This window comes from Xiphias gladius, chromosome 12 (genome assembly GCF_016859285.1).
Source record: "Xiphias gladius isolate SHS-SW01 ecotype Sanya breed wild chromosome 12, ASM1685928v1, whole genome shotgun sequence".
Classification (NCBI taxonomy): Eukaryota; Metazoa; Chordata; class Actinopteri; order Istiophoriformes; family Xiphiidae; genus Xiphias; species Xiphias gladius.
This window is the reverse complement of record NC_053411.1, coordinates 2,820,326-2,847,815: the sequence shown is the minus strand read 5'-3', so window position 1 is coordinate 2,847,815 and position 27,490 is coordinate 2,820,326. Positions and strand designations below refer to the sequence as shown.

General features: G+C 40.7%; 3 protein-coding genes across 7 annotated transcripts in view; all 3 read left to right on the top strand.

Moving 5' to 3' along the window:
* Positions 1–8,386: 8,386 nt before the first annotated feature.
* LOC120797681 lies at positions 8,387–9,845 on the top strand. The gene is made up of 5 exons (XM_040141534.1): positions 8,387–8,497; positions 8,607–8,719; positions 8,831–8,885; positions 9,016–9,423; positions 9,555–9,845. The coding sequence occupies exons 1-5, from the start codon at positions 8,411–8,413 to the stop codon at positions 9,843–9,845; spliced, it is 954 nt and encodes a 317-aa protein (XP_039997468.1). The 5' UTR covers positions 8,387–8,410.
* Positions 9,846–13,738: 3,893 nt separating this feature from the next.
* The window catches only part of LOC120797123 (calcium/calmodulin-dependent protein kinase type II delta chain), a 113,363-nt gene continuing 99,611 nt past the window's right edge, over positions 13,739–27,490 (top strand). For 3 of the 5 annotated variants that reach the window (XM_040140430.1, XM_040140432.1, XM_040140429.1), the window contains exons 1-3: positions 13,741–14,034; positions 21,975–22,077; positions 24,699–24,793. In XM_040140430.1, coding sequence (XP_039996364.1) covers positions 22,016–22,077; positions 24,699–24,793 — 157 coding nt within the window. In that variant the 5' untranslated portion in view covers positions 13,741–14,034; positions 21,975–22,015. Of the gene's footprint in view, positions 14,035–21,974; positions 22,078–24,698; positions 24,794–27,490 lie in introns of all 5 variants that reach the window. The other 2 variants (XM_040140433.1, XM_040140431.1) reach the window with 2 other exon arrangements.
* LOC120797680 lies at positions 14,662–17,494 on the top strand. Its single transcript, XM_040141533.1, has 4 exons — positions 14,662–16,145; positions 16,255–16,367; positions 16,479–16,533; positions 16,664–17,494. The coding sequence occupies exons 1-4, from the start codon at positions 16,059–16,061 to the stop codon at positions 17,492–17,494; spliced, it is 1,086 nt and encodes a 361-aa protein (XP_039997467.1). The 5' UTR covers positions 14,662–16,058.

The window sequence follows — 27,490 nt, the reverse complement described above, 5'->3', positions numbered from 1 at the left end:
ACCCATAAGAGAAAAACATTTGGTATGGTAGACAGCATAATGAGGAAGCTTTTGAATCAGGTAGCTCTGAAAATATAGAGAACATACATCTTTCAAAATAATATTCTACTACTTTTCAGTGGGCATTAAATTTCTATGCCTAAACTGTATATGGAACTATAATTTCAGCTGACTGTACTGGACAGTAGATGCATTCAAGTGTAATATTTTCCTATTTTTCATCAATTGTGGCTCAGCTCAACAGTTCTCTAGTTTAAACAGCCTGCATTGCCAAGAGGTTTGGATTCAAAACATAGTGTTTGTGTGTCTGATTTTTTTTGTGTGTGTGGGGGGGGTAATATTTTAAGACAAAAAATAACATGTAAATATTATAAATTTCTGTAGGAGTATTTGCTGTTATCACTAGAAGGTGACTTTTAATTCTGCTAAACTGAGCCAAACTCACCTGCACAGCCCGAAACAGGCTATGCATGCATCAGTAACAATACTGCTGATATTGTGCTGCTTGTGTGTGTGTGTGTGTGTGTGTGTGTGTGTGTGTGTGTGTGTGTGTGTGTGTGTGTGTGTGTGTGTGTGTGTGTGTGTGTGTGTGTGTGTAAAGCTTAAGAACCATCTGTGTATCAGAAATACTAATGTTCATAAAGTTCAGTGTGAGTGGGAAAAATCCAGTCACTGTACAATAAACGAAACAACCTTAGTCTGTGTAGCCATGTAGTATAAAATTATTGTTATCACAAGTTGTAATTTTAGGCAAATTGTTTAAAAATCATTCAGTTTTAAATCATTATTGAACAAAAAAGGTGCCTATATATATATATATATATATACACACACATTGCAAGTGTCTTAAAAAATGTGAAAGCTAAGATAAAACACAATAAAAAGAGGAAGAATATTGAGATATTCAAGAACTCAGAAAACACCAGTATGAAAACTTAATAAGTGAAAAATCCTCAGTCATGCCTCCTGGAAATAACCTTTGAGATTTACAAAAAAGAAAAATGCATCTGCCTACATACAAAGCAGACTTTTCATCACATGAACACCTCCACTGGTATAACCTGAGACTGAGTGAATGTTGGCCCCATGAAGAATAGGTGGCCATTTGGGTAATCTTTCGCAGATCTGAGGTCAGCGTTTTGCTCTTCACAGCTTTGCACACATTGATGTTTTATAGACAGCCTTTTAAATAAAAATAAAGTACATAAATAAGCTTTCCATCTTTATCCCCATTTGAAGGATAAATGCTGGACTAGAGTGACTAAGAATACTGCAAATAAATGTCAGCGTAGATGTACATACACTCAGAGAGGGGGTCCCTGGGACTGGTCCCTAGAGGGCAGCAGAGGGCGGGAGGCTCCCTGCTTAGGAGCCGCTTCTTTTCGGCCTAAAAATAGCTCATTGTCAAGGTGATGGTGCTGATGCAGATAGATATCCACAGCATGCAGCCGCCCAGTCATTCCTGGCTGAAACGCTACAGTGTGCAGAGGACCGGTCTGTTAGCAGCTGAATGAGACATGATAATCACCCCACTGGACAGTACACACTGAGAGTGAGCTGATGATAGTGAACGCACACACACACACAAACACAGAGTTCTTCCTCAGTGGTGGGTTAGGTTACATTAGAGGCTAAATGAGGATTGATGGAGATCCAGTTGAGAGCAAGTGAGCAAGGTGAACCTGATCAGGCTCTTATGTCGTTTTGAACTGGTTCTGTGCTGGGAACACTGGGGATTTCTTGAGGGTTTCTTTTTGAAATTGCATCACATAAGAGTTGTATTTGCTCAATCCAGCGGCTTTAGTGTGTTTGCCCAAAGACGACCGAAATTCTAGCAGCAGTAATACCATGACCTAATTTACTTCCTGCTAATGACTGAGCCGGTATATTACAGTAAGTGTGTCCCAAGAAAACGAGTCTGTCAGATCAAGGACGCTCACTTCTGACACCAGAGACAATGTTTGAACATCAAAGTGCATTCACTCAAGTAATGTACTCCAGTAAAATTTTAAAGTACTTTTACTTGAGTGTTTCCATTTTCTGCTACTTGATACTTCCACTCCACCACGTTTCACAGGGGAATATTGTACTTTGTACTGTAGTTTATTAGGTGGTGATGATGATGTGAAGAGGATGAAGGAGACGATTGCATATAAAGGATAATTACAAAGAAGTACAGCGTCAGATCAAGCACCTGCAGGTCTGCTCGGAGAGGGTGTGACGCCAACGAACCACTCTGAAAATCAGCCTTGACCACCGACTCTTAAATACGGCAGTAGTTTTCCTGAAAACGTCACTATGGCTTTAAGTCCAAAGCAGTTCCTCCTATTCACACTGCAAGGCCCCCTCTGAGGACCTTTGACCTAGGGCCTCTATTTAAACACATAAAATCAGCTCTACATATGTGACCATACACCTCAGTCCTCCATTACATTCATCATCATCCATCACTTTCATGTAGTTACTAGTCGCTTTTCAGGCCCAGATTTTCATTTCATTTTCATTTTCATTACCAGTGAGTGAGCTGCCAAACATGAGGCTTTTCTTTTAACTGGTCTCTGTGAATTACTTATCATGTGAGTGTTAAAACACAGTGTCGATGTACCGGGATAATCTAACATGAGACATCTTTTTCCTTTTTGCTATCCGCCCTGTTGACGCTAGCATTGACAGCGAAACACCAAAATGTAGAATCGGTGGTATCAGCACTGTGGGTAATGATCTGCCTGCCCCTAAAGATGACTGTGCAAACCGTGAAAGGATCAAAAGGGGGACGTGACGGAAAAGGATAAAAACCACAAGTAGTTTTCAGTGGAAACTCTAAACAGAATAGTGTGTCTTGTCTGTTTCCTTATTGGCAGTGATGGCAAATCTAATGTTGTTTTCGATTAGATCTTTTTTTTTCTGACTTTACTGAATGGTGTAGATCAAGTCAACAAAAACCAAAGACAGAAGTCTGTGGTGGAGCTCTGAATTTCTGGAAACATAGCCTGGGGGGGGGGTTTAGAGGTTCACAGGGAGCGCGACCCGGCCGCCGCTAGATGGAGCCCTTGTGCAGCTACCAACTAGGAAGCGTTCAAAAGAAATTCGGCTTCATCAAGCTCGACACCGCGCATCGAAAAAAAAAATAATCGGATGTTGGGGTATTTTACCTCCAAAATAAAATAAACTCATAACGTCGGCCAGGACAGAAGATGTTTTGGGTACTAAAGTGCCGGGTGAAAGGTTGGGATTAAAAATCAATGACAAAAAGTAAACATTTAAATAAACATGGTGAAAAAAAGGATGATGAGTACAAGGTATTATTCATTTTTGAGAGAATTTAGTTGAACAAATATTTAGAGGAAAATATATTTGTTGAAAAAATATGGAACATTTACAGTATATTTTCCTGAGCGTGTTTTGGCTGGAAAGTAAAGATCTTGAACTTTTGTCCAAATTAGTTCCACATGAAAACACAAACCTTAGATAAAAGTTAAATTACTTTTATCTAAGGTTTGTAAAATACATAATTTTACAATGTGGTAGGCTATACAATGGGCTTTACAATTACATAGAAAGAGGAAATAATGAAATACATAAGACAGCAAATATTGTAATATATATATATATATATATATATATATATATATATATATATAAATTGGGATTAGATTTAAAGCAGGACTTCATTTAACTTACATAAGCGACAAGTAAATTGCCGTCAATGAGGTTGTATTTTGAAATACGACGACCGGATATGTAATATTCTATATAAAGTCTGTCTTGACTGCGGTCAACTAAAACAAGTATCAGTGTAGAGACAAACGCAGAAGCAGCAGGTAGCGACGTCCCTGTCAAGTCCAGGAGTGACCGGGATCTGTGAACAGGTGCCGGGAGGAGCGACGCCCAGCTTTTACCGCCTCCGGGAGTCATTTCTAAAGAACTACCAAGTTTGCCTGTATTTTTGACTTTTTGTGAGAAAGGCGACAAGTGGCGCTTTGGGATTTGTGTAGAGTCATAAAACAACTGAGGCGTTCACGTCCCCAAGTCGGTCTCCCCTGCCCACCTAAACATGGCTTCAACGACCTGCACCAGGTTTACCGATGAGTACCAGCTGTACGAGGAGCTGGGAAAGTAAGTTGGCTTCATTTGCTAAACACGTGTATTCGGAATTCCTCGTTAAAGTCAAGCCGAAGCTGCTCTGGGATTTTACTATCGCTGGCTTAGACATGACGATACCTCCGCGGGAGATGAGCTTGAAAAAAACGTGCAAAGAAGCAGAAGACAAAAGATGACATATGACATAAGGAAGAACAGGAGGGGAAATGACATGGCAGCCCTCCAGAGATCCTCACTGTAAGTGCAGGGAGGTTGGGCAGGATAAGAGAAGAGGAATCGCCTCCTCCTGATTCCTCCCATCTGGTGTCACGCCGGCCCACTCAGCTGTTCACTGTACCGGTAAAAACCCGGTCCTTTACAGGCCTCTTCCTTCTTCTTCTCTGCCAGTAATGGAGAAAAAAGACTGGATACATTTCAGCTACCTCTCCACCTGTCACATGCCATGGTTCGTGAGGGAAATCAGAGGCAATGGAAGGTTGGACAATGCTGGACTACAGTTTCATGATGTCAGGACTTCAGCCCTCAGGGTGACCTTTCCATTTCCTCCAAGAGGAATGTGGAAGGTGTGTGTGTCGGGATGAGACCAATATTACTGTGACAATGTTGCGTTACTTAAAAGCAATATTGTCAGTGTGGTCCACCTGTGATATGATGTAGAGACTGATCACATATATTTACTGGTGAATGAGTCAGTGCTACTCTGGAGGTTGTTTGATCTTTGATTAACACAAGATTCCACACAAATAAGAGTGAATATGAGAATGTGAAGGAAATGTAATGGCAAATTCCCATTCAAGCCCCTTGGTTGCCACTTTTTTTTTTAGTTTTGACACGTTTCTAGTCTTTACATATCCACTATGCATCCACCTCAAGAACTGGAGGATACTTGCAAATGTATAGTTTGAAGTTTAACTTATTGTTCCAGTTCTCCACGCAGACAATAATCCTTCTTTCTGCGTGGGTGGAATGCATCTTGGGAAAGCAAAAACCACAAATCATACCTAAATGAATGAATGATCCAAATGGATATAATCCACATGCTCAAAGTGGGTATTATTATTATTCTTGTTTTGACATATTCACAGCAAGATAGTAGACATAGGCGACTGCATGTTCAAACAACATCTGGCTTTTAAAGGAGTAATATTGTCGGCTTAATGGGAAGTTTTTGGCAATTATATTGTAAATGACTGCTGTCGGAGAAAAACCAATTGTTTTATGGTGCATTCAGGCTGGACGCTAAGCCAAATTATGCATTGTTCATTTGTGCAGCGGTTTTTCCCCTTTACCTCAACCCACGCCCCCTAGAATGAAGTCCTGTCTGTTCACGTCTGAGTAAAGAGCCCTCTTTAAAGGGCTTCTGCGAGGGCTTCACGTACCTCTCAGCACTGGAGAACATTCTCAATCCGTAGTGGGTTTTTTTTTTCTCCAAATGACAGGAACAAACTGCTATGTTTTACCTCCTGTTAAAATGGTTGAAATAATGTGGCTAAACTGTTGGCTGTTGTGTAATTAGAACAATTTCACTGCCACAGACAAATAGCTATAGAAAAAAGAAAAGTGTCATGTTGATTATCAGAGGCCGTTTTCCAAACAGAGCATCTCTCCCAATCAATTATGCTGCTGCATGTGTAAAGATAGATGGACTTTATAGTCTCAAGAGAGACCCTTCACAGCCTGCACACTATCCTTCCTAGAAAGGTACAGATACATGCAGTACACTTGGCATACAGTCATATTTACACATATACATTCATTTTACTGTTGAAAACCTCAGTGATATTGCTGTCGGTGTCAAACTCTAGCTGTATGTTATATTACTACTGTATGTGTGAAAAGAGTTTAACTGCAACAGTGAAATCTCGCTCTCCACCGGCCTCCTGAGTCTTCACATTGACCTTCGCTCCGTACCATTCCCACCACCAGATGGGAACGTTGGATCGTCTCTTTATATGAACTCCACAAGCCGTCTGCACCTCGCTCCAAGACTAACAGAGGACAAATGCACTGCTGTATGTTACAATATAAATCGCTGTCTCAAAAATGTGGTTCCACTGTGTACTTAATGACAGTGAATAATCTGTGAGCTGGGCAGGGCTGAAGGACATGTTGCCAAAGTGTCACTCACTCGACCTACTGCGTGTACTGTTGTGCTTTTGCGTCGATGGATACCAGGCAGTAAATAGGTGCTATGACTGTCATTTTTCCACCAAAAAAAAAAAAAATGGAGAGAGGTTTAAGGTTCGAAACAATGTCAATCAGGATGTTAGGGTTAGGATTATGTGTGTATGATAATGCATTGCTTAATATGCATCACAATAATGACTCTTAAAGTTTAATGTGCAATTACACTGTACTTTATTTTGCTTTTTTCTGCATTAAACTGCAAAAAAAATCTCCATCTTATCAAATTATTACAATGTAAATCAAAACATTTTTTATATTAATATATTTTCCTGCAGTGGTTTTGCATGTTTTAGCCCATTTACCATTTACAAATCATATAGAGTTTACATCACAGCAAACCATGGCTTATAACTAAAGCATATAGGTGCAAAGTGTGTGAGACCATGATTTCTCCCCGTCCTCAGCATATTTGCCTTTACTCAGGAAAATAGACATATTGGAAGTGTTTTTGTTTTTTTCCACCAGGATTTCTCTGCATTGATCATCTGCTATGGCTAAGAATGACTGAACCTGAACTGGAGAAACAGCGCCCTCTTCCTGTTATGTACCAATAAGAAATCCAGCAGATTTCTTCACAGATCTGTCCAATTCACTCACAAGATGTAAAGTAGATGCTTTTACGATTCTTGATGTTTGGTGATATTTGCGAAAATAATATTCAGCTATTCGAGGTCACGTACACGCACACAAACACAAGCGCTAACACCACCTCCCCTTCTCGTCTTTCCATTTCACTCATTTTCCATTTTCTCCTTCAGGTGATAGATAGATAGATAATCTCTGATAAACTCAGTGCTGGCAATGTCAACAGTCAAGTGCCGTCAAGAGGTTACTTCAGTAAAAGTACTCATTATGCCTAATGGCCCTCGTCAGGGTTAGATTATTATGTTGTATTATTGACACATTAACATACAAGTGGTAGTTTCATGTTGTAGATGGTCGAGGTGGAGCTACTTTTAACTGCTTTGTTATGCACTGCGTTTAGTTTTTACACCGATCACGTGTGTTACCCTGAAAAGTGCAATATTTCCCTCTGAAATGGAGTGAAGTAGAAGTATAAAGTAGCATAAAAAGTAAAGTACAAGTTGTCTTAAAGTTGTATTAAAGTACAATACTTAAAAAATATACTTAGTTACTTTCCACCACTAGTTTTCAGCTCTTTCCACTGATCTGAAGTGACCACAAAAATGATGAATGCAGCTTTAAAGTTAAAGGATGAGGACAGTCTTATTTTCAATTTGGCCTTAAGACATAATTGTTTAAAGAAAGGTCACAAATATAGTATCATTAAAAAAAAAAAAAGCAAAATACTTTCCTAAAACAGCCGGGCACTGTCGATTTTAGCTAACGTCACTCAAAGAGAAATAAACGGTGCATTCGTTGGGGACTATTTTCGGCGGATTAACGCAAATTTGGTGCTCTAATGGGTACTTACACAGCATGTGGAGTTGACTCAAATTAAACAGTGCCTGTGTTCATGGTGATGAGGAACCATGTCACCCAGTGCAACAGTGTGACTCGCTGATATGTTTTTAATAGTTTTTCACAACAATGGAGCTCTACGGCACAGATGAAAAGGAGATATCAGCCATTGGATACACAGACAAAACGGTTCATTGGTTTTAGTCTTTTCATGGGATTTGCCGACAGTAAGAAAGATTCAGAATATCTCCAGCCTCGTCCTTTAAAGTCAGACTTAAATATGAAGCAAAACTGACTTTTAGAGGGACAATAATATTGCTTTAATCGTTTGTCTGTAACCAGTGGACACTTGGCAGTTTTTGATATGAAAGATATAGATTCAGTAAACTCTTTAATTACTGTTAGAGGTGAAACAATATAAGATAATACTACTTCTGGTTGTTGGTTCCCTAATTTGCATATTAGTTCTATGTTTTGTTTTACTATGTTCTCTGCCGGAACCTTGGCTGCTATGATGTCAGTGGTCTGACACACTTCTAGATTCTGTACTCTGTGAACCTGAGGTACACTTGTAGATTCTCACACATTTGGTACCTGAATGTTCAGCTGACCAAACCCTCTACAAAGACGTGTTGGTTCACTCGTTGGTTAACAAACCCGTTTACTGTTTTTCTCGTTGGAGACTTGACGTCTCTTAAAAATGGACACCGACTTCCTTTTTGAACAAGTCCAAGAAATGAGACCGTCCCCCTTCTCAGAAGAGGAGTGGCACTGCTACCAAGTAGAAGTAAGTTAGTGTAAATGTAAAGGTGCACTGTTTATGTTTAGGTTACATCGTTTAATAAGCTGCTTCTGTGAACAGATTCAAACTGTGCTGTGCTAAATCTGTGCTGCAGAAAATGATGCTGAGGCAGTTTATGCTCATGAAGCAACAGGATCAAGTTCCTGACTACTTGTCTGTCAGAGACATGAAGACCTGGCTGCTGACAGGAAGAAGCTTCCTGGAGGAGTGAGTTAAACGTTGATTCAACACCACACTGATGGAAAACTGAATTATTAGCTTACAGCTATTTTAATGTCTAACAGTTGTAGAAGATATGTAACGTTTTTTTTTTTACAGGTTTCAGGAAGAAATTGCAACGACAGAAATTCATCTCCTGTTCATGGCTGAACTGGTAAGTAAAATACAGAGGCTCCTCAGACTTTAGAGCCATATTGAAGTCTTAACCTTCTGGTTTCATGTGAAATTAGTTTACTATCAGCTACATTGCCTTGGTGTTGAGACTGACGGAGTGATGTTGACAGGCCTGGACCACAGCGAGGCACTTCTGTCTCAATCAGATGGAACAAGAGCTCCTGGAAGAGCTGAACAAGGAAGAGCAGCTTTCACAGCTGTTGGGCAGGAAGGTCACATTGGAGGGCGTTCAGATGTTTGTTTCAGTCGTCCGCCCAGCAGCAGAGGAGGAGGTACGAAACCTCCTTCCATCTCTGCACAGCAAGCTGCTGGGAATCCTCTGTGGCATTCAGACCACCATCGGCTCACTCTCTGCAGGGGACACTAAACCCACAGAACTCCTGGCGCTCGAAGAGAGCACTGCGCCCCTGGTACCAGAGGTCGTGGAGACCACTCTGAAGTTCTTCCTGGAGGAACCAGAGCGGGAGAACAAGAGTGAAGCTGCCAGTGCTGAGATTGGCAAACTGCTGGCTAACTCAGTAGCTCCTGCCTCTCTCAGTTCGGATCAGGCTCTGCATCTCTTATGCTTGGCATCTGCACCGTTGGAGCCCGATCCATGGTCAAAGCCATCTATAAGACGGCTGTCAACCGGTCCAGGTCCTTCCACCAGATGGACTACGATCAAAGCTTTTTCTCTGCCAGAGAGGGCGTCATCTCTGCCATCCAAGACATGGAGACATGGAGACATGGAGAGGGCGTCATCTCTGCCATCCAAGAAATGGAGTACGAAGCACAGACTGATGACGAGCTGGAAGTAGTGCAGCAGGTGGAAGTGGATGCATTTGAGAAGGAGAAATCCCGGGTTCAGGACTGTGATGTTAAGAAGACTGAAGTGCCAGGCTTCTTCCGTGGTTTGTGGGAGATGATGACATGTTGCTTCTGCTTTTCCACTGAGGACTGAATTACAGCTATGCTCTGTAATATTCTTAAATGCATTAAATAAATGCTCTTAATTTTTCCTCAATAATCTTTTCCTCTGCATTTACTGTTTATGTGCTGTTTTTTTTTTACTGAAAACAAGTTTCAGGTTACACAAATGGACACCAGTGTCGTCCAAATCCATAATTTCCAACATTAATACCAAAACCTCAAGACCCATAAGAGAAAAACATTTGGTATGGTAGACAGCATAATGAGGAAGCTTTTGAATCAGGTAGCTCTGAAAATATAGAGAACATACATCTTTCAAAATAATATTCTACTACTTTTCAGTGGGCATTAAATTTCTATGCCTAAACTGTATATGGAACTATAATTTCAGCTGACTGTACTGGACAGTAGATGCATTCAAGTGTAATATTTTCCTATTTTTCATCAATTGTGGCTCAGCTCAACAGTTCTCTAGTTTAAACAGCCTGCATTGCCAAGAGGTTTGGATTCAAAACATAGTGTTTGTGTGTCTGATTTTTTTTGTGTGTGTGGGGGGGGTAATATTTTAAGACAAAAAATAACATGTAAATATTATAAATTTCTGTAGGAGTATTTGCTGTTATCACTAGAAGGTGACTTTTAATTCTGCTAAACTGAGCCAAACTCACCTGCACAGCCCGAAACAGGCTATGCATGCATCAGTAACAATACTGCTGATATTGTGCTGCTTGTGTGTGTGTGTGTGTGTGTGTGTGTGTGTGTGTGTGTGTGTGTGTGTGTGTGTGTGTGTGTGTGTGTGTGTGTGTGTGTGTGTGTGTGTAAAGCTTAAGAACCATCTGTGTATCAGAAATACTAATGTTCATAAAGTTCAGTGTGAGTGGGAAAAATCCAGTCACTGTACAATAAACTAAACAACCTTAGTCTGTGTAGCCATTTAGTATAAAATTATTGTTATCACAAGTTGTAATTTTAGGCAAATTGTTTAAAAATCATTCAGTTTTAAATCATTATTGAACAAAAAAGGTGCCTATATATATATATATATATATACACACACATTGCAAGTGTCTTAAAAAATGTGAAAGCTAAGATAAAACACAATAAAAAGAGGAAGAATATTGAGATATTCAAGAACTCAGAAAACACCAGTATGAAAACTTAATAAGTGAAAAATCCTCAGTCATGCCTCCTGGAAATAACCTTTGAGATTTACAAAAAAGAAAAATGCATCTGCCTACATACAAAGCAGACTTTTCATCACATGAACACCTCCACTGGTATAACCTGAGACTGAGTGAATGTTGGCCCCATGAAGAATAGGTGGCCATTTGGGTAATCTTTCGCAGATCTGAGGTCAGCGTTTTGCTCTTCACAGCTTTGCACACATTGATGTTTTATAGACAGCCTTTTAAATAAAAATAAAGTACATAAATAAGCTTTCCATCTTTATCCCCATTTGAAGGATAAATGCTGGACTAGAGTGACTAAGAATACTGCAAATAAATGTCAGCGTAGATGTACATACACTCAGAGAGGGGGTCCCTGGGACTGGTCCCTAGAGGGCAGCAGAGGGCGGGAGGCTCCTGCTTAGGAGCCGCTTCTTTTCGGCCTAAAAATAGCTCATTGTCAAGGTGATGGTGCTGATGCAGATAGATATCCACAGCATGCAGCCGCCCAGTCATTCCTGGCTGAAACGCTACAGTGTGCAGAGGACCGGTCTGTTAGCAGCTGAATGAGACATGATAATCACCCCACTGGACAGTACACACTGAGAGTGAGCTGATGATAGTGAACGCACACACACACACAAACACAGAGTTCTTCCTCAGTGGTGGGTTAGGTTACATTAGAGGCTAAATGAGGATTGATGGAGATCCAGTTGAGAGCAAGTGAGCAAGGTGAACCTGATCAGGCTCTTATGTCGTTTTGAACTGGTTCTGTGCTGGGAACACTGGGGATTTCTTGAGGGTTTCTTTTTGAAATTGCATCACATAAGAGTTGTATTTGCTCAATCCAGCGGCTTTAGTGTGTTTGCCCAAAGACGACCGAAATTCTAGCAGCAGTAATACCATGACCTAATTTACTTCCTGCTAATGACTGAGCCGGTATATTACAGTAAGTGTGTCCCAAGAAAACGAGTCTGTCAGATCAAGGACGCTCACTTCTGACACCAGAGACAATGTTTGAACATCAAAGTGCATTCACTCAAGTAATGTACTCCAGTAAAATTTTAAAGTACTTTTACTTGAGTGTTTCCATTTTCTGCTACTTGATACTTCCACTCCACCACGTTTCACAGGGGAATATTGTACTTTGTACTGTAGTTTATTAGGTGGTGATGATGATGTGAAGAGGATGAAGGAGACGATTGCATATAAAGGATAATTACAAAGAAGTACAGCGTCAGATCAAGCACCTGCAGGTCTGCTCGGGAGAGGGTGTGACGCCAACGAACCACTCTGAAAATCAGCCTTGACCACCGACTCTTAAATACGGCAGTAGTTTTCCTGAAAAACGTCACTATGGCTTTAAGTCCAAAGCAGTTCCTCCTATTCACACTGCAAGGCCCCCTCTGAGGACCTTTGACCTAGGGCCTCTATTTAAACACATAAAATCAGCTCTACATATGTGACCATACACCTCAGTCCTCCATTACATTCATCATCATCCATCACTTTCATGTAGTTACTAGTCGCTTTTCAGGCCCAGATTTTCATTTCATTTTCATTTTCATTACCAGTGAGTGAGCTGCCAAACATGAGGCTTTTCTTTTAACTGGTCTCTGTGAATTACTTATCATGTGAGTGTTAAAACACAGTGTCGATGTACCGGGCTAATCTAACATGAGACATCTTTTTCCTTTTTGCTATCCGCCCTGTTGACGCTAGCATTGACAGCGAAACACCAAAATGTAGAATCGGTGGTATCAGCACTGTGGGTAATGATCTGCCTGCCCCTAAAGATGACTGTGCAAACCGTGAAAGGATCAAAAGGGGAACGTGACGGAAAAGGATAAAAACCACAAGTAGTTTTCAGTGGAAACTCTAAACAGAATAGTGTGTCTGTCTGTTTCCTTATTGGCAGTGATGGCAAATCTAATGTTGTTTTCGATTAGATCTTTTTTTTTTTCTGACTTTACTGAATGGTGTAGATCAAGTCAACAAAAACCAAAGACAGAAGTCTGTGGTGGAGCTCTGAATTTCTGGAAACATAGCCTGGGGGGGGTTTAGAGGTTCACAGGGAGCGCGACCCGGCCGCCGCTAGATGGAGCCCTTGTGCAGCTACCAACTAGGAAGCGTTCAAAAGAAATTCGGCTTCATCAAGCTCGACACCGCGCATCGAAAAAAAAATAATCGGATGTTGGGGTATTTTACCTCCAAAATAAAATAAACTCATAACGTCGGCCAGGACAGAAGATGTTTTGGGTACTAAAGTGCCGGGTGAAAGGTTGGGATTAAAAATCAATGACAAAAAGTAAACATTTAAATAAACATGGTGAAAAAAAGGATGATGAGTACAAGGTATTATTCATTTTGAGAGAATTTAGTTGAACAAATATTTAGAGGAAAATATATTTGTTGAAAAAATATGGAACATTTACAGTATATTTTCCTGAGCGTGTTTTGGCTGGAAAGTAAAGATCTTGAACTTTTGTCCAAATTAGTTCCACATGAAAACACAAACCTTAGATAAAAGTTAAATTACTTTTATCTAAGGTTTGTAAAATACATAATTTTACAATGTGGTAGGCTATACAATGGGCTTTACAATTACATAGAAAGAGGAAATAATGAAATACATAAGACAGCAAATATTGTAATATATATATATATATATATATATATATAAATTGGGATTAGATTTAAAGCAGGACTTCATTTAACTTACATAAGCGACAAGTAAATTGCCGTCAATGAGGTTGTATTTTGAAATACGACGACCGGATATGTAATATTCTATATAAAGTCTGTCTTGACTGCGGTCAACTAAAACAAGTATCAGTGTAGAGACAAACGCAGAAGCAGCAGGTAGCGACGTCCCTGTCAAGTCCAGGAGTGACCGGGATCTGTGAACAGGTGCCGGGAGGAGCGACGCCCTGCTTTTACCGCCTCCGGGAGTCATTTCTAAAGAACTACCAAGTTTGCCTGTATTTTTGACTTTTTGTGAGAAAGGCGACAAGTGGCGCTTTGGGATTTGTGTAGAGTCATAAAACAACTGAGGCGTTCACGTCCCCAAGTCGGTCTCCCCTGCCCACCTAAACATGGCTTCAACGACCTGCACCAGGTTTACCGATGAGTACCAGCTGTACGAGGAGCTGGGAAAGTAAGTTGGCTTCATTTGCTAAACACGTGTATTCGGAATTCCTCGTTAAAGTCAAGCCGAAGCTGCTCTGGGATTTTACTATCGCTGGCTTAGACATGACGATACCTCCGCGGGAGATGAGCTTGAAAAAAACGTGCAAAGAAGCAGAAGACAAAAGATGACATATGACATAAGGAAGAACAGGAGGGGAAATGACATGGCAGCCCTCCAGAGATCCTCACTGTAAGTGCAGGGAGGTTGGGCAGGATAAGAGAAGAGGAATCGCCTCCTCCTGATTCCTCCCATCTGGTGTCACGCCGGCCCACTCAGCTGTTCACTGTACCGGTAAAAACCCGGTCCTTTACAGGCCTCTTCCTTCTTCTTCTCTGCCAGTAATGGAGAAAAAAGACTGGATACATTTCAGCTACCTCTCCACCTGTCACATGCCATGGTTCGTGAGGGAAATCAGAGGCAATGGAAGGTTGGACAATGCTGGACTACAGTTTCATGATGTCAGGACTTCAGCCCTCAGGGTGACCTTTCCATTTCACTCATTTTCCATTTTCTCCTTCAGGTGATAGATAGATAGATAATCTCTGATAAACTCAGTGCTGGCAATGTCAACAGTCAAGTGCCGTCAAGAGGTTACTTCAGTAAAAGTACTCATTATGCCTAATGGCCCTCGTCAGGGTTAGATTATTATGTTGTATTATTGACACATTAACATACAAGTGGTAGTTTCATGTTGTAGATGGTCGAGGTGGAGCTACTTGTAACTGCTTTGTTATGCACTGCGTTTAGTTTTTACACCGATCACGTGTGTTACCCTGAAAAGTGCAATATTTCCCTCTGAAATGGAGTGAAGTAGAAGTATAAAGTAGCATAAAAAGTAAAGTACAAGTTGTCTTAAAGTTGTATTAAAGTACAATACTTAAAAAATATACTTAGTTACTTTCCACCACTAGTTTTCAGCTCTTTCCACTGATCTGAAGTGACCACAAAAATGATGAATGCAGCTTTAAAGTTAAAGGATGAGGACAGTCTTATTTTCAATTTGGCCTTAAGACATAATTGTTTAAAGAAAGGTCACAAATATAGTATCATTAAAAAAAAAAAAAGCAAAATACTTTCCTAAAACAGCCGGGCACTGTCGATTTTAGCTAACGTCACTCAAAGAGAAATAAACGGTGCATTCGTTGGGGACTATTTTCGGCGGCGGATTAACGCAAATTTGGTGCTCTAATGGGTACTTACACAGCATGTGGAGTTGACTCAAATTAAACAGTGCCTGTGTTCATGGTGATGAGGAACCATGTCACCCAGTGCAACAGTGTGACTCGCTGATATGTTTTTAATAGTTTTTCACAACAATGGAGCTCTACGGCACAGATGAAAAGGAGATATCAGCCATTGGATACACAGACAAAACGGTTCATTGGTTTTAGTCTTTTCATGGGATTTGCCGACAGTAAGAAAGATTCAGAATATCTCCAGCCTCGTCCTTTAAAGTCAGACTTAAATATGAAGCAAAACTGACTTTTAGAGGGAAAATAATATTGCTTTAATCGTTTGTCTGTAACCAGTGGACACTTGGCAGTTTTTGATATGAAAGATATAGATTCAGTAAACTCTTTAATTACTGTTAGAGGTGAAACAATATAAGATCATACTACTTCTGGTTGTTGGTTCCCTAATTTGCATATTAGTTCTATGTTTTGTTTTATTATGTTCTCTGCCGGAACCTTGGCTGCTATGATGTCAGTGGTCTGACACACTTCTAGATTCTGTACTCTGTGAACCTGAGGTACACTTGTAGATTCTCACACATTTGGTACCTGAATGTTCAGCTATCCAAACCCTCTACAAAGACGTGTTGGTTCACTCGTTGGTTAACAAACCCGTTTACTGTTTTTCTCTCGTTCGAGTTTGACGTCTCTTAAAAATGGACACCGACTTCCTTTTTGAACAAGTCCAAGAAATGAGACCGTCCCCCTTCTCAGAAGAGGAGTGGCACTGCTACCAAGTAGAAGTAAGTTAGTGTAAATGTAAAGGTGCACTGTTTATGTTTAGGTTACATCGTTTAATAAGCTGCTTCTGTGAACAGATTCAAACTGTGCTGTGCTAAATCTGTGCTGCAGAAAATGATGCTGAGGCAGTTTATGCTCATGAAGCAACAGGATCAAGTTCCTGACTACTTGTCTGTCAGAGACATGAAGACCTGGCTGCTGACAGGAAGAAGCTTCCTGGAAGAGTGAGTTAAACGTTGATTTAACACCACACTGATGGAAAACTGAATTATTAGCTTACAGCTATTTTAATGTCTAACAGTTGTAGAAGATATGTAACGTTTTTTTTTTTACAGGTTTCAGGAAGCAATTGCAACGACAGAAATTCATCTCCTGTTCATGGCTGAACTGGTAAGTAAAATACAGAGGCTCCTCAGACTTTAGAGCCAAATTGAAGTCTTAACCTTCTGGTTTCATGTGAAATTAGTTTACTATCAGCTACATTGCCTTGGTGTTAAGACTGACGGAGTGATGTTGACAGGCCTGGACCACAGCGAGGCACTTCTGTCTCAATCAGATGGAACAAGAGCTCCTGGAAGAGCTGAACAAGGAAGAGCAGCTTTCACAGCTGTTGGGCAGGAAGGTCACATTGGAGGGCGTTCAGATGTTTGTTTCAGTCGTCCGCCCAGCAGCAGAGGAGGAGGTACGAAACCTCCTTCCATCTCTGCACAGCAAGCTGCTGGGAATCCTCTGTGGCATTCAGACCACCATCGGCTCACTCTCTGCAGGGGACACTAAACCCACAGAACTCCTGGCGCTCGAAGAGAGCACTGCGCCCCAGGTACCAGAGGTCTTGGAGACCACTCTGAAGTTCTTCCTGGAGGAACCAGAGCGGGAGAACAAGAGTGAAGCTGCCAGTGCTGAGATTGGCAAACTGCTGGCTAACTCAGTAGCTCCCTGCCTCTCTCAGTTCGGATCAGGCTCTGCATCTCTTATGCTTGGCATCTGCACCGTTGGAGCCCGATCCATGGTCAAAGCCATCTATAAGACGGCTGTCAACCGGTCCAGGTCCTTCCACCAGATGGACTACGATCAAAGCTTTTTCTCTGCCAGAGAGGGCGTCATCTCTGCCATCCAAGACATGGAGACATGGAGACATGGAGAGGGCGTCATCTCTGCCATCCAAGAAATGGAGTACGAAGCACAGACTGATGACGAGCTGGAAGTAGTGCAGCAGGTGGAAGTGGATGCATTTGAGAAGGAGAAATCCCTGGTTCAGGACTGTGATGTTAAGAAGAATGAAGTGCCAGGCTTCTTCCGTGGTTTGTGGGAGATGATGACATGTTGCTTCTGCTTTTCCACTGAGGACTGAATTACAGCTATGCTCTGTAATATTCTTAAATGCATTAAATAAATGCTCTTAATTTTTCCTCAATAATCTTTTCCTCTGCATTTACTGTTTATGTGCTGTTTTTTTTTTTTTTACTGAAAACAAGTTTCAGGTTACACAGATGGACACCAGTGTCGTCCAAATCCATAATTTCCAACATTAATACCAAAAACCTCATCACCCATAAGAGAAAAACATTTGGTATGGTCGACAGCATAATGAGGAAGCTTTTGAATCAGGTAGCTCTGAAAATATAGAGAACATACATCTTTCAAAATAATATTCTACTACTTTTCAGTGGGCATTAAATTTCTATGCCTAAACTGTATATGGAACTATAATTTCAGCTGACTGTACTGGACAGTAGATGCATTCAAGTGTAATATTTTCCTATTTTTCATCAATTGTGGCTCAGCTCAACAGTTCTCTAGTTTAAACAGCCTGCATTGCCAAGAGGTTTGGATTCAAAACATAGTGTTTGTGTGTCTGATTTTTTTTGTGTGTGTGGGGGGGGTAATATTTTAAGACAAAAAATAACATGTAAATATTATAAATTTCTGTAGGAGTATTTGCTGTTATCACTAGAAGGTGACTTTTAATTCCGCTAAACTGAGCCAAACTCACCTGCACAGCCCGAAACAGGCTATGCATGCATCAGTAACAATACTGCTGATATTGTGCTGCTTGTGTGTGTGTGTGTGTGTGTGTGTGTGTGTGTGTGTGTGTGTGTGTGTGTGTGTGTGTGTGTGTGTGTGTGTGTATAAAGCTTAAGAACCATCTGTGTATCAGAAATACTAATGTTCATAAAGTTCAGGGTGAGTGGGAAAAATCCAGTCACTGTACAATAAACTAAACAACCTTAGTCTGTGTAGCCATTTAGTATAAAATTATTGTTATCACAAGTTGTAATTTTAGGCAAATTGTTTAAAAATCATTCAGTTTTAAATCATTATTGAACAAAAAAGGTGCCTATATACATATATATATATATATATATATATATATATATATACACACACACATTGCAAGTGTCTTAAAAAATGTGAAAGCTAAGATAAAACACAATAAAAAGAGGAAGAATAATGAGATATTCAAGAACTCAGAAAACACCAGTATGAAAACTTAATAAGTGAAAAATCCTCAGTCATGCCTCCTGGAAATAACCTTTGAGATTTACAAAAAAGAAAAATGCATCTGCCTACATACAAAGCAGACTTTTCATCACATGAACACCTCCACTGGTATAACCTGAGACTGAGTGAATGTTGGCCCCATGAAGAATAGGTGGCCATTTGGGTAATCTTTCGCAGATCTGAGGTCAGCGTTTTGCTCTTCACAGCTTTGCACACATTGATGTTTTATAGACAGCCTTTTAAATAAAAATAAAGTACATAAATAAGCTTTCCATCTTTATCCCCATTTGAAGGATAAATGCTGGACTAGAGTGACTAAGAATACTGCAAATAAATGTCAGCGTAGATGTACATACACTCAGAGAGGGGGTCCCTGGGACTGGTCCCTAGAGGGCAGCAGAGGGCGGGAGGCTCCCTGCTTAGGAGCCGCTTCTTTTCGGCCTAAAAATAGCTCATTGTCAAGGTGATGGTGCTGATGCAGATAGATATCCACAGCATGCAGCCGCCCAGTCATTCCTGGCTGAAACGCTACAGTGTGCAGAGGACCGGTCTGTTAGCAGCTGAATGAGACATGATAATCACCCCACTGGACAGTACACACTGAGAGTGAGCTGATGATAGTGAACGCACACACACACACAAACACAGAGTTCTTCCTCAGTGGTGGGTTAGGTTACATTAGAGGCTAAATGAGGATTGATGGAGATCCAGTTGAGAGCAAGTGAGCAAGGTGAACCTGATCAGGCTCTTATGTCGTTTTGAACTGGTTCTGTGCTGGGAACACTGGGGATTTCTTGAGGGTTTCTTTTTGAAATTGCATCACATAAGAGTTGTATTTGCTCAATCCAGCGGCTTTAGTGTGTTTGCCCAAAGACGACCGAAATTCTAGCAGCAGTAATACCATGACCTAATTTACTTTGATTGGCCAGGAGCTTCCTGCTAATGACTGAGCCGGTATATTACAGTAAGTGTGTCCCAAGAAAACGAGTCTGTCAGATCAAGGACGCTCACTTCTGACACCAGAGACAATGTTTGAACATCAAAGTGCATTCACTCAAGTAATGTACTCCAGTAAAATTTTAAAGTACTTTTACTTGAGTGTTTCCATTTTCTGCTACTTGATACTTCCACTCCACCACGTTTCACAGGGGAATATTGTACTTTGTACTGTAGTTTATTAGGTGGTGATGATGATGTGAAGAGGATGAAGGAGACGATTGCATATAAAGGTTTATTACAAAGAAGTACAGCGTCAGATCAAGCACCTGCAGGTCTGCTCGGGAGAGGGTGTGACGCCAACGAACCACTCTGAAAATCAGCCTTGACCACCGACTCTTAAATACGGCAGTAGTTTTCCTGAAAAACGTCACTATGGCTTTAAGTCCAAAGCATTTCCTCCTATTCACACTGCAAGGCCCCCTCTGAGGACCTTTGACCTAGGGCCTCTATTTAAACACATAAAATCAGCTCTACATATGTGACCATACACCTCAGTCCTCCATTACATTCATCATCATCCATCACTTTCATGTAGTTACTAGTCGCTTTTCAGGCCCAGATTTTCATTTCATTTTCATTTTCATTACCAGTGAGTGAGCTGCCAAACATGAGGCTTTTCTTTTAACTGGTCTCTGTGAATTACTTATCACGTGCGTGTTAAAACACAGTGTCGATGTACCGGGATAATCTAACATGAGACATCTTTTTCCTTTTTGCTATCCGCCCTGTTGACGCTAGCATTGACAGCGAAACACCAAAATGTAGAATCGGTGGTATCAGCACTGTGGGTAATGATCTGCCTGCCCCTAAAGATGACTGTGCAGACCGTCAAAGGATCAAAAGGGGAACGTGACGGAAAAGGATAAAAACCACAAGTAGTTTTCAGTGGAAACTCTAAACAGAATAGTGTGTCTGTCTGTTTCCTTATTGGCAGTGATGGCAAATCTAATGTTGTTTTCGATTAGATCTTTTTTTTCTGACTTTACTGTATGGTGTAGATCAAGTCAACAAAAACCAAAGACAGAAGTCTGTGGTGGAGCTCTGAATTTCTGGAAACATAGCCTGGGGGGGGGGGTTTAGAGGTTCACAGGGAGCGCGACCCGGCCGCCGCTAGATGGAGCCCTTGTGCAGCTACCAACTAGGAAGCGTTCAGAGGAAATTCGGCTTCATCAAGCTCGACACCGCGCATCGAGAAAAAAAATAATCGGATGTTGGGGTATTTTACCTCCAAAATAAAATAAACTCATAACGTCGGCCAGGACAGAAGATGTTTTGGGTACTAAAGTGCCGGGTGAAAGGTTGGGATTAAAAATCAATGACAAAAAGTAAACATTTAAATAAACATGGTGAAAAAAAGGATGATGAGTACAAGGTATTATTCATTTTTGAGAGAATTTAGTTGAACAAATATTTAGAGGAAAATATATTTGTTGAAAAAATATGGAACATTTACAGTATATTTTCCTGAGCGTGTTTTGGCTGGAAAGTAAAGATCTTGAACTTTTGTCCAAATTAGTTCCACATGAAAACACAAACCTTAGATAAAAGTTAAATTACTTTTATCTAAGGTTTGTAAAATACATAATTTTGTGGTAGGCTATACAATGGGCTTTACAATTACATAGAAAGAGGAAATAATGAAATACATAAGACAGCAACAACACAGCTACAGAAAAATAGTGAAAAAAAAAACATTTAAAATGATTAGTTCCACATGAAAACACAAACCTTAGATAAAAGTAAAATTATGAGATTTAAAAAAAAAACTTTGTATATTTATTTTTTTCAGGTAGTTTTGCTCCATTTTTAATGACTTAAAATAAAGATGAAACCTAATTTTACAATGTGGTAGGCTATACAATGGGCTTTACAATTACATAGAAAGACGAAATAATAAAACACATAAGACAGCAAATATTTTAATATATATATATATAAATAAATTGGGTTTAGAATTAAAGCAGGACTTCATTTAACCTACATAAGCGACAATGAAATTGCGTTTCAATGAGGTTTTATTTTGAAATACGACGACCGGATATGTCATATTCCATATTAAATCTATCTTGACTGCGGTCACCTAAAACAAGTATCAGTGTAGAGACAAACGCAGAAGCAGCAGGTAGCGACGTCCCTGTCAAGTCCAGGAGTGACCGGGATCTGTGAACAGGTGCCGGGAGGAGCGACGCCCTGCTTTTACCGCCTCCGGGAGTCATTTCTAAAGAACTACCAAGTTTTCCTGTATTTTTGACTTTTTGCAATAAAGGCGACAAGTGGCGCTTTGGGACACAGAGGGTAAAGGATTTGTGGAGAGTCACAAAACAACTGAGGCGTTCACGTCCCCAAGTCGGTCTCCCCTGCCCACCTAAACATGGCTTCAACGACCTGCACCAGGTTTACCGATGAGTACCAGCTGTACGAGGAGCTGGGAAAGTAAGTTGGCTTCATTTGCTAAACACGTGTATTCGAAATTCCTCGTTAAAGTCAAGCCGAAGCTGCTCTGGGATTTTACTATCGCTGGCTTAGACAGGACGATACCTCCGCGGGAGACCGCCGCCTACCTGTTCCTACCTTGACAGGTTCAGCCAGCGCGTTCGGGAAGGACGTCAAGCGAATTCCCAATCAAAACTCGTTCAGTTTAACTGGTATCTTGGTGATCAACGAAGAGCACAGGCGTGGAAAAATATTAAAGACTACTTATTTAACCCCGACGGGGGTAAATGCGTTGCTCTCGTGTTTATCACAACTATTTGAATCGGCTCTCCCTGCTCGCTAACGCCCTTTAGCTTCTTTTTTGGATAATGCCTGGTTAACCAGTTTGGAAAGTACAAATTTTCCTTCCAAACCACTTCTAAGTGAACTGGAATGCACACCGAATGTTAAAGTGTTTCGTTAAATCTTGGTTGCTGGTCTAAATTTTGCTCCACCGGGCATGTACCTCGGGCGACATGCCAGGCAAGTAAAAACAGGCGGAAATTTGAGCGGAATTTGGTGTCAGTGGCAGAGCAGGTCATGCAATCTGTTAACTGTGCCGCTCTGTCAGCGGTAGTGAAGCGAAGCTCACCTTTCAATGTATATCAGACACTGAATGTGCCTCTCGGTAACCGGGTTTGTGTCTGCGTATGTTTCCGGCCCTTTGTACAAAATGCGAGGGGAGGAAATTCCTCACCGGTGTGCCTGGGCTTTCATGTTTCCACCTGGCTCCCCCTTCAGAATGAATTCCTATTATTTTTTTTAAAGGCGGTCAAAACGTGCACCTACACATTTGCACAAAGATAAACACGGTCCCCAGTTAGGTCTGGCAAGATTAAATCATGTGGTTTGTTCTTACAGTGAGGAGCAAAGGTCAACCACAAACCGATCAGATACCCAACTGTATAGAAGGATAAATCACAGTGAAGCACTGGGATTCAGTGACCTGTCAAACCTCAGTCCTTTGTCATTTATCACGGTGACTGAGTACTACCTATTGCATCAATTATTGCTCCACTCCATATGCAGGATTTTGGCTTGAAAGCAGGTTTGGAAGTTTTGATAACTAATAACAGATCCATAAATGTGTATATATATACAATTATATGTATTATATTGAATGTGTAGCTCAAAGGAAAGTTCGTTGAAATGCACCATGTGCATAGTAATGTAGATTCTTCGTATTTTGCCGTGTATTTTCGGAATGGGCACCTCTTTTAAGCCTCAGTAAGGGGAATGCAGGAGTGCAACCTGAGCACTGAAACGGTCCCAATTAAAGAAGGCGTGCCTGTTCTGCTCTGTTCAGAGCAGTGCTTTAAAGTCTGCAACACAACCTGTGCCTCTCATGGAGGCACATGTTGATTTTTACAAAACAAAAAAGAAAGAGCCGATTCAAATAGTTTTGATAAACAACTCTGTTTCTGGTAAATCCAGTGAATTAAATACCTGACAGATTAAGGTACTTCATCGCATCGTTGCAAAAACCATATAAAAATCCATTATTGCCATAAAGTGGTCATTTCCAGCATTACAGCATCGTTCACTATGGTGGACACAAACCCAGAGATGCACAGCCATGGTCCACTTCCACAGGTGTTTTCAGTTATGTTGACATTGGACCTTTTAGCAACACTCCTTTCAAACTGAGCTTGATTGACATCTCCCTCACTCTTCTGCCAGTTTTGTTGCATCTGCTTGGGGAGGAACAACGTACACCTTTAACGGCTCACCGGTGTGTACTCTAGAATGTTTTGGGACCCTTACTCAGTCGTCATTTTGATGTAAAACTGAGCGTGATAATGGAGGGAAAAAAATGGAAAGGTTCTGTGGCTGCTTATCATTTCGTCTCACCAATATTTTCACCGACGCCTGAGTTATTAATATTAGACCTAACACCTTAGACCTAATTGCATAAAGTCCAAAGAAGCAGAATATATCTAACAAAAATGAATTCACGAATAGACCTTTGTCTTTTTCACCATTATAATTATTTTGGTTGTTTTGTTTTTGTATGCATGTCTTGCTGTGTTGCTGCATTTGTCGACAAATGTAGTGGTTTTGAAATACACTTGATACTGATTAAAGCAGCCCCACTAACTGTGACAGATACAAATATAGGGAGACAGACTAAAATGCAAATATAGCAAGGGAAGCAATGACAGGATGGTGACAAAACAATCACTTGTTCCGAAGCTTTCGACCATGCTCATGATCTTGGATCTAAAGTTCCTCTGCAGTTTCGTGGCGACTGAACAAACTCAATATGCTGATGAAGTTCTTGTAATGTGGTCGAAAGCTTCAAAGCAACTCAAATGAGATTGTATTTTTTCTTTTCTTTTTTTTTTAAACTGCAGTTTCCACTATCAGACTCAGGGATGGGAGGATCTGTTCAAAACACAGATTAAAAAGTCTTTTAGTGTGTCAGGAGGGTGGAGAACAAGTAAGGCCACAGCTGTGATTGAAGGATTCTTTTTTCAGTACTATTGAAAAGAAAAAAAAAGTCTCCTGTTATCTCATCTCTTTGCTTATTTTAGAAAATCTTGCCATATAGTGACCGATCCCTGACGTGTTATGTTTTGTAGGGGTGCTTTCTCTGTGGTGAGGAGGTGCATGAAGATTTCCACAGGGCAGGAATACGCTGCCAAAATAATCAATACCAAGAAGCTGTCTGCAAGAGGTGAGTACATACCCTGAAATGTGGCTTTAAGCTCATGATATGCTGTTTTCACACAATCCGTTGGTGCTGTTATACCACTGTTGGTTAGAGACATGAGGCTGTGGCAGCAGGTCATTCTGGGACAGTATATTGCCTTCAAATAATTCTTTTAATAAACTATGGCACCCTTCAAAGCAACTTTCTTTTTTGTTTTGTTTTGACTAAACATGTTTTTCTCATGCGTTCTCCATTTTTCTCAGTCATGTCTGTCGTAGCAGATGGTGGTGAGGTTTCAGAAGTTAGCAGCTATGCTAACCACACTATGCTCCTCCAGCTTTAAATTCCCTTTTGTGACTCACTCTCTGATATCAACCAGAGCTTCTGATCTCTGATGAGCTGCACATGACTCAGAGAGCCGGCTTTCACATTAAAACGCAAGCCAGTGAAGGCAACGTTGTGGCAGAGTTGAGAAAAACTCTCCTCTGTAGTTTTCTCCTCCCAGTGCCCTTTTGTTTTTTGTGCTTCTTTCTGTAATGGAGTGTCTGTTCAGGAAGCAGATGCAAGGATTCTTTTATTTTCCTCTCCTCACCTTTTTTATTCTTTCCATCATTATCTGTGCTGCGTGGGCTGAGGCTCCTGCTGATTGATCCGTGCGCAAGCCCTAATGGGCTGATGGGAAAGTGCACAACAGACAAATACACAAACAGAGAGGAGAGGAGAGGAGATAAGCTTGAAAAGGCGCAAAGTAATGGTGAGCAATTGCACAGTGGCAGCAGATGTAGTGTCTCATGGGAGACGCAGGGGGTTTCCTCACAGCTTTAACAGCTGCATGAAGAAAGCAAAATTGGGGAGTACATGTGGTTTTTTTGAAAAAAGAGGCAATACTAACAATGAAACAAAAACCAGCCAGTCCTCCCATACGGGGAAAAAAATGGAAGCCTGAATGAGAGTTTGTGGTTCCCGGGTCCAATTATTGGTACTGTAGCTGCGGAGGTGAGGGGAGAACATGAGCGATGAAAGGGAGGAGAGCACAGAGAGAAGAGGGCAGATGTTTACAGAAGGGGAGTCCACGACTGATTCCATACTCAGATTGCTTTGGCTGAATTCCTTCACTGAGCCTGAGCCTCCCTCACCTGAAGGAGAAAATGACAGTGAAATGGAAAGATGTGTGTGTGTGTGTGTGTGTGTGTGTGTGTGTGTGTGTGTGTGTGTGTTGTCTGGTGTGTGTGTGTGTGTGTGTGTGTGTGTGTGTGTTGTCTGGTGTGTGTGTGTGTGTGTGTGTGTGTGTGTGTGTGTGTGTGTTGTCTGGTGTGTGTGTGTGTGTGTTTTCTGGTGTGTGTGTTGTCTGGTGTGTGTGTGTTGTCTGGTGTGTGTGTGTATGTGTAGACATGGAGATGAACTATTTATTGGCATCACTGCTCTGGTGTTTGTACAAGGTGAAAGACAAGTTTTCAGGAAGCAAGAGAAAACAGTCTAATTTTCACTCTTAGTTTTGAGTTCCTATTCCAGAGCTACACTCAAATAAGAACTCTGGTTTATAACAGCTGGGTCTTTATTGTCATAGTTTCTGTCATCATTCCTATCGGTAAAATTAACATTGCACTCTCCAGGTTTAATGCGGAGAGAGGGGAACACAGTCCAAAAGGAAGCCCCCAGGTTAGCCAAACATATTTGGAATATAAAATGACAGTGAGCTGTAAAATTTTTATTCAAACTGTCTGTAAAAATCCAACACAGTTCACAGACCGACTTCCTGCTTCTACTTTGACCTACTGTACTTACTATAGTTATCACACACACAGTTTTCCTGTATAATAAGGGATTATTACTGATGTTTCAGGTGAGCCGACTTTCATTTTGACCAGTTTGGTTTAAATAATCTGGCTAAACTGTCGGCTTGTTTACAACCTCGCTTATTATCTGTTGGTCATGTTGCAGCAAACAGTTTTTTTACACTTTGGTTTTGTATGCATGAAATAAACATAATATAATATTAATTAGTCAACTAATTAGTCCAGGATAGGTCCAAATCCACTGAAATCAACTCCAGACAAGTTAAAATAGTCTTGAGACAAAGTCACGACCAACAGCAAAACAACAGAATTCAACTCAAGTCCTTTTCAGTTTATAACATATTTAAATGTGACAGGAAGAGGAAACGGTGTAAGTGTGCCTAAAGTTGCATTCTTTACTAAACTCATGATTACAACTCAGAATACGAAATAAATATATTACTAAGGAAGCATTCTTGCACTGTGTTACGAGCTAAAAATTGAAGTCTGACATTGTTTCACACATTTTTGTATGAAGGTATACAAAATGAAAGTGTTTCATTGTTACATGGCAAAGACACACTTTGGAAGATCAGCATTACCTGTTTATGTAAATGACAGAGCAGAACGGTTCAAGATGGTGGCCGTGTAGTAAATAAGGGGAAATTGACACACTCTGCCTGAAGTGTCATCTTTTCTGACTTACACTCTACTACAAGACTTAAGATTGTAAAAGGCAAGACCTGTGACTAAGACTAAGTCTAAAATAATAGAAAAAAATGTTGGAACCTGAGTTGTTGGCGAGACCGGACTCGATTATTACAGGCCTGTGGTGTGTTCAGTTTTCTCTGACAAAATCATGAGCAAACTATTAAAATAAGAGACGTATATAAACCGGAATTTTTAATCATGAACTGCAATTAATAATTTTTAAAAAAGAAAAAAA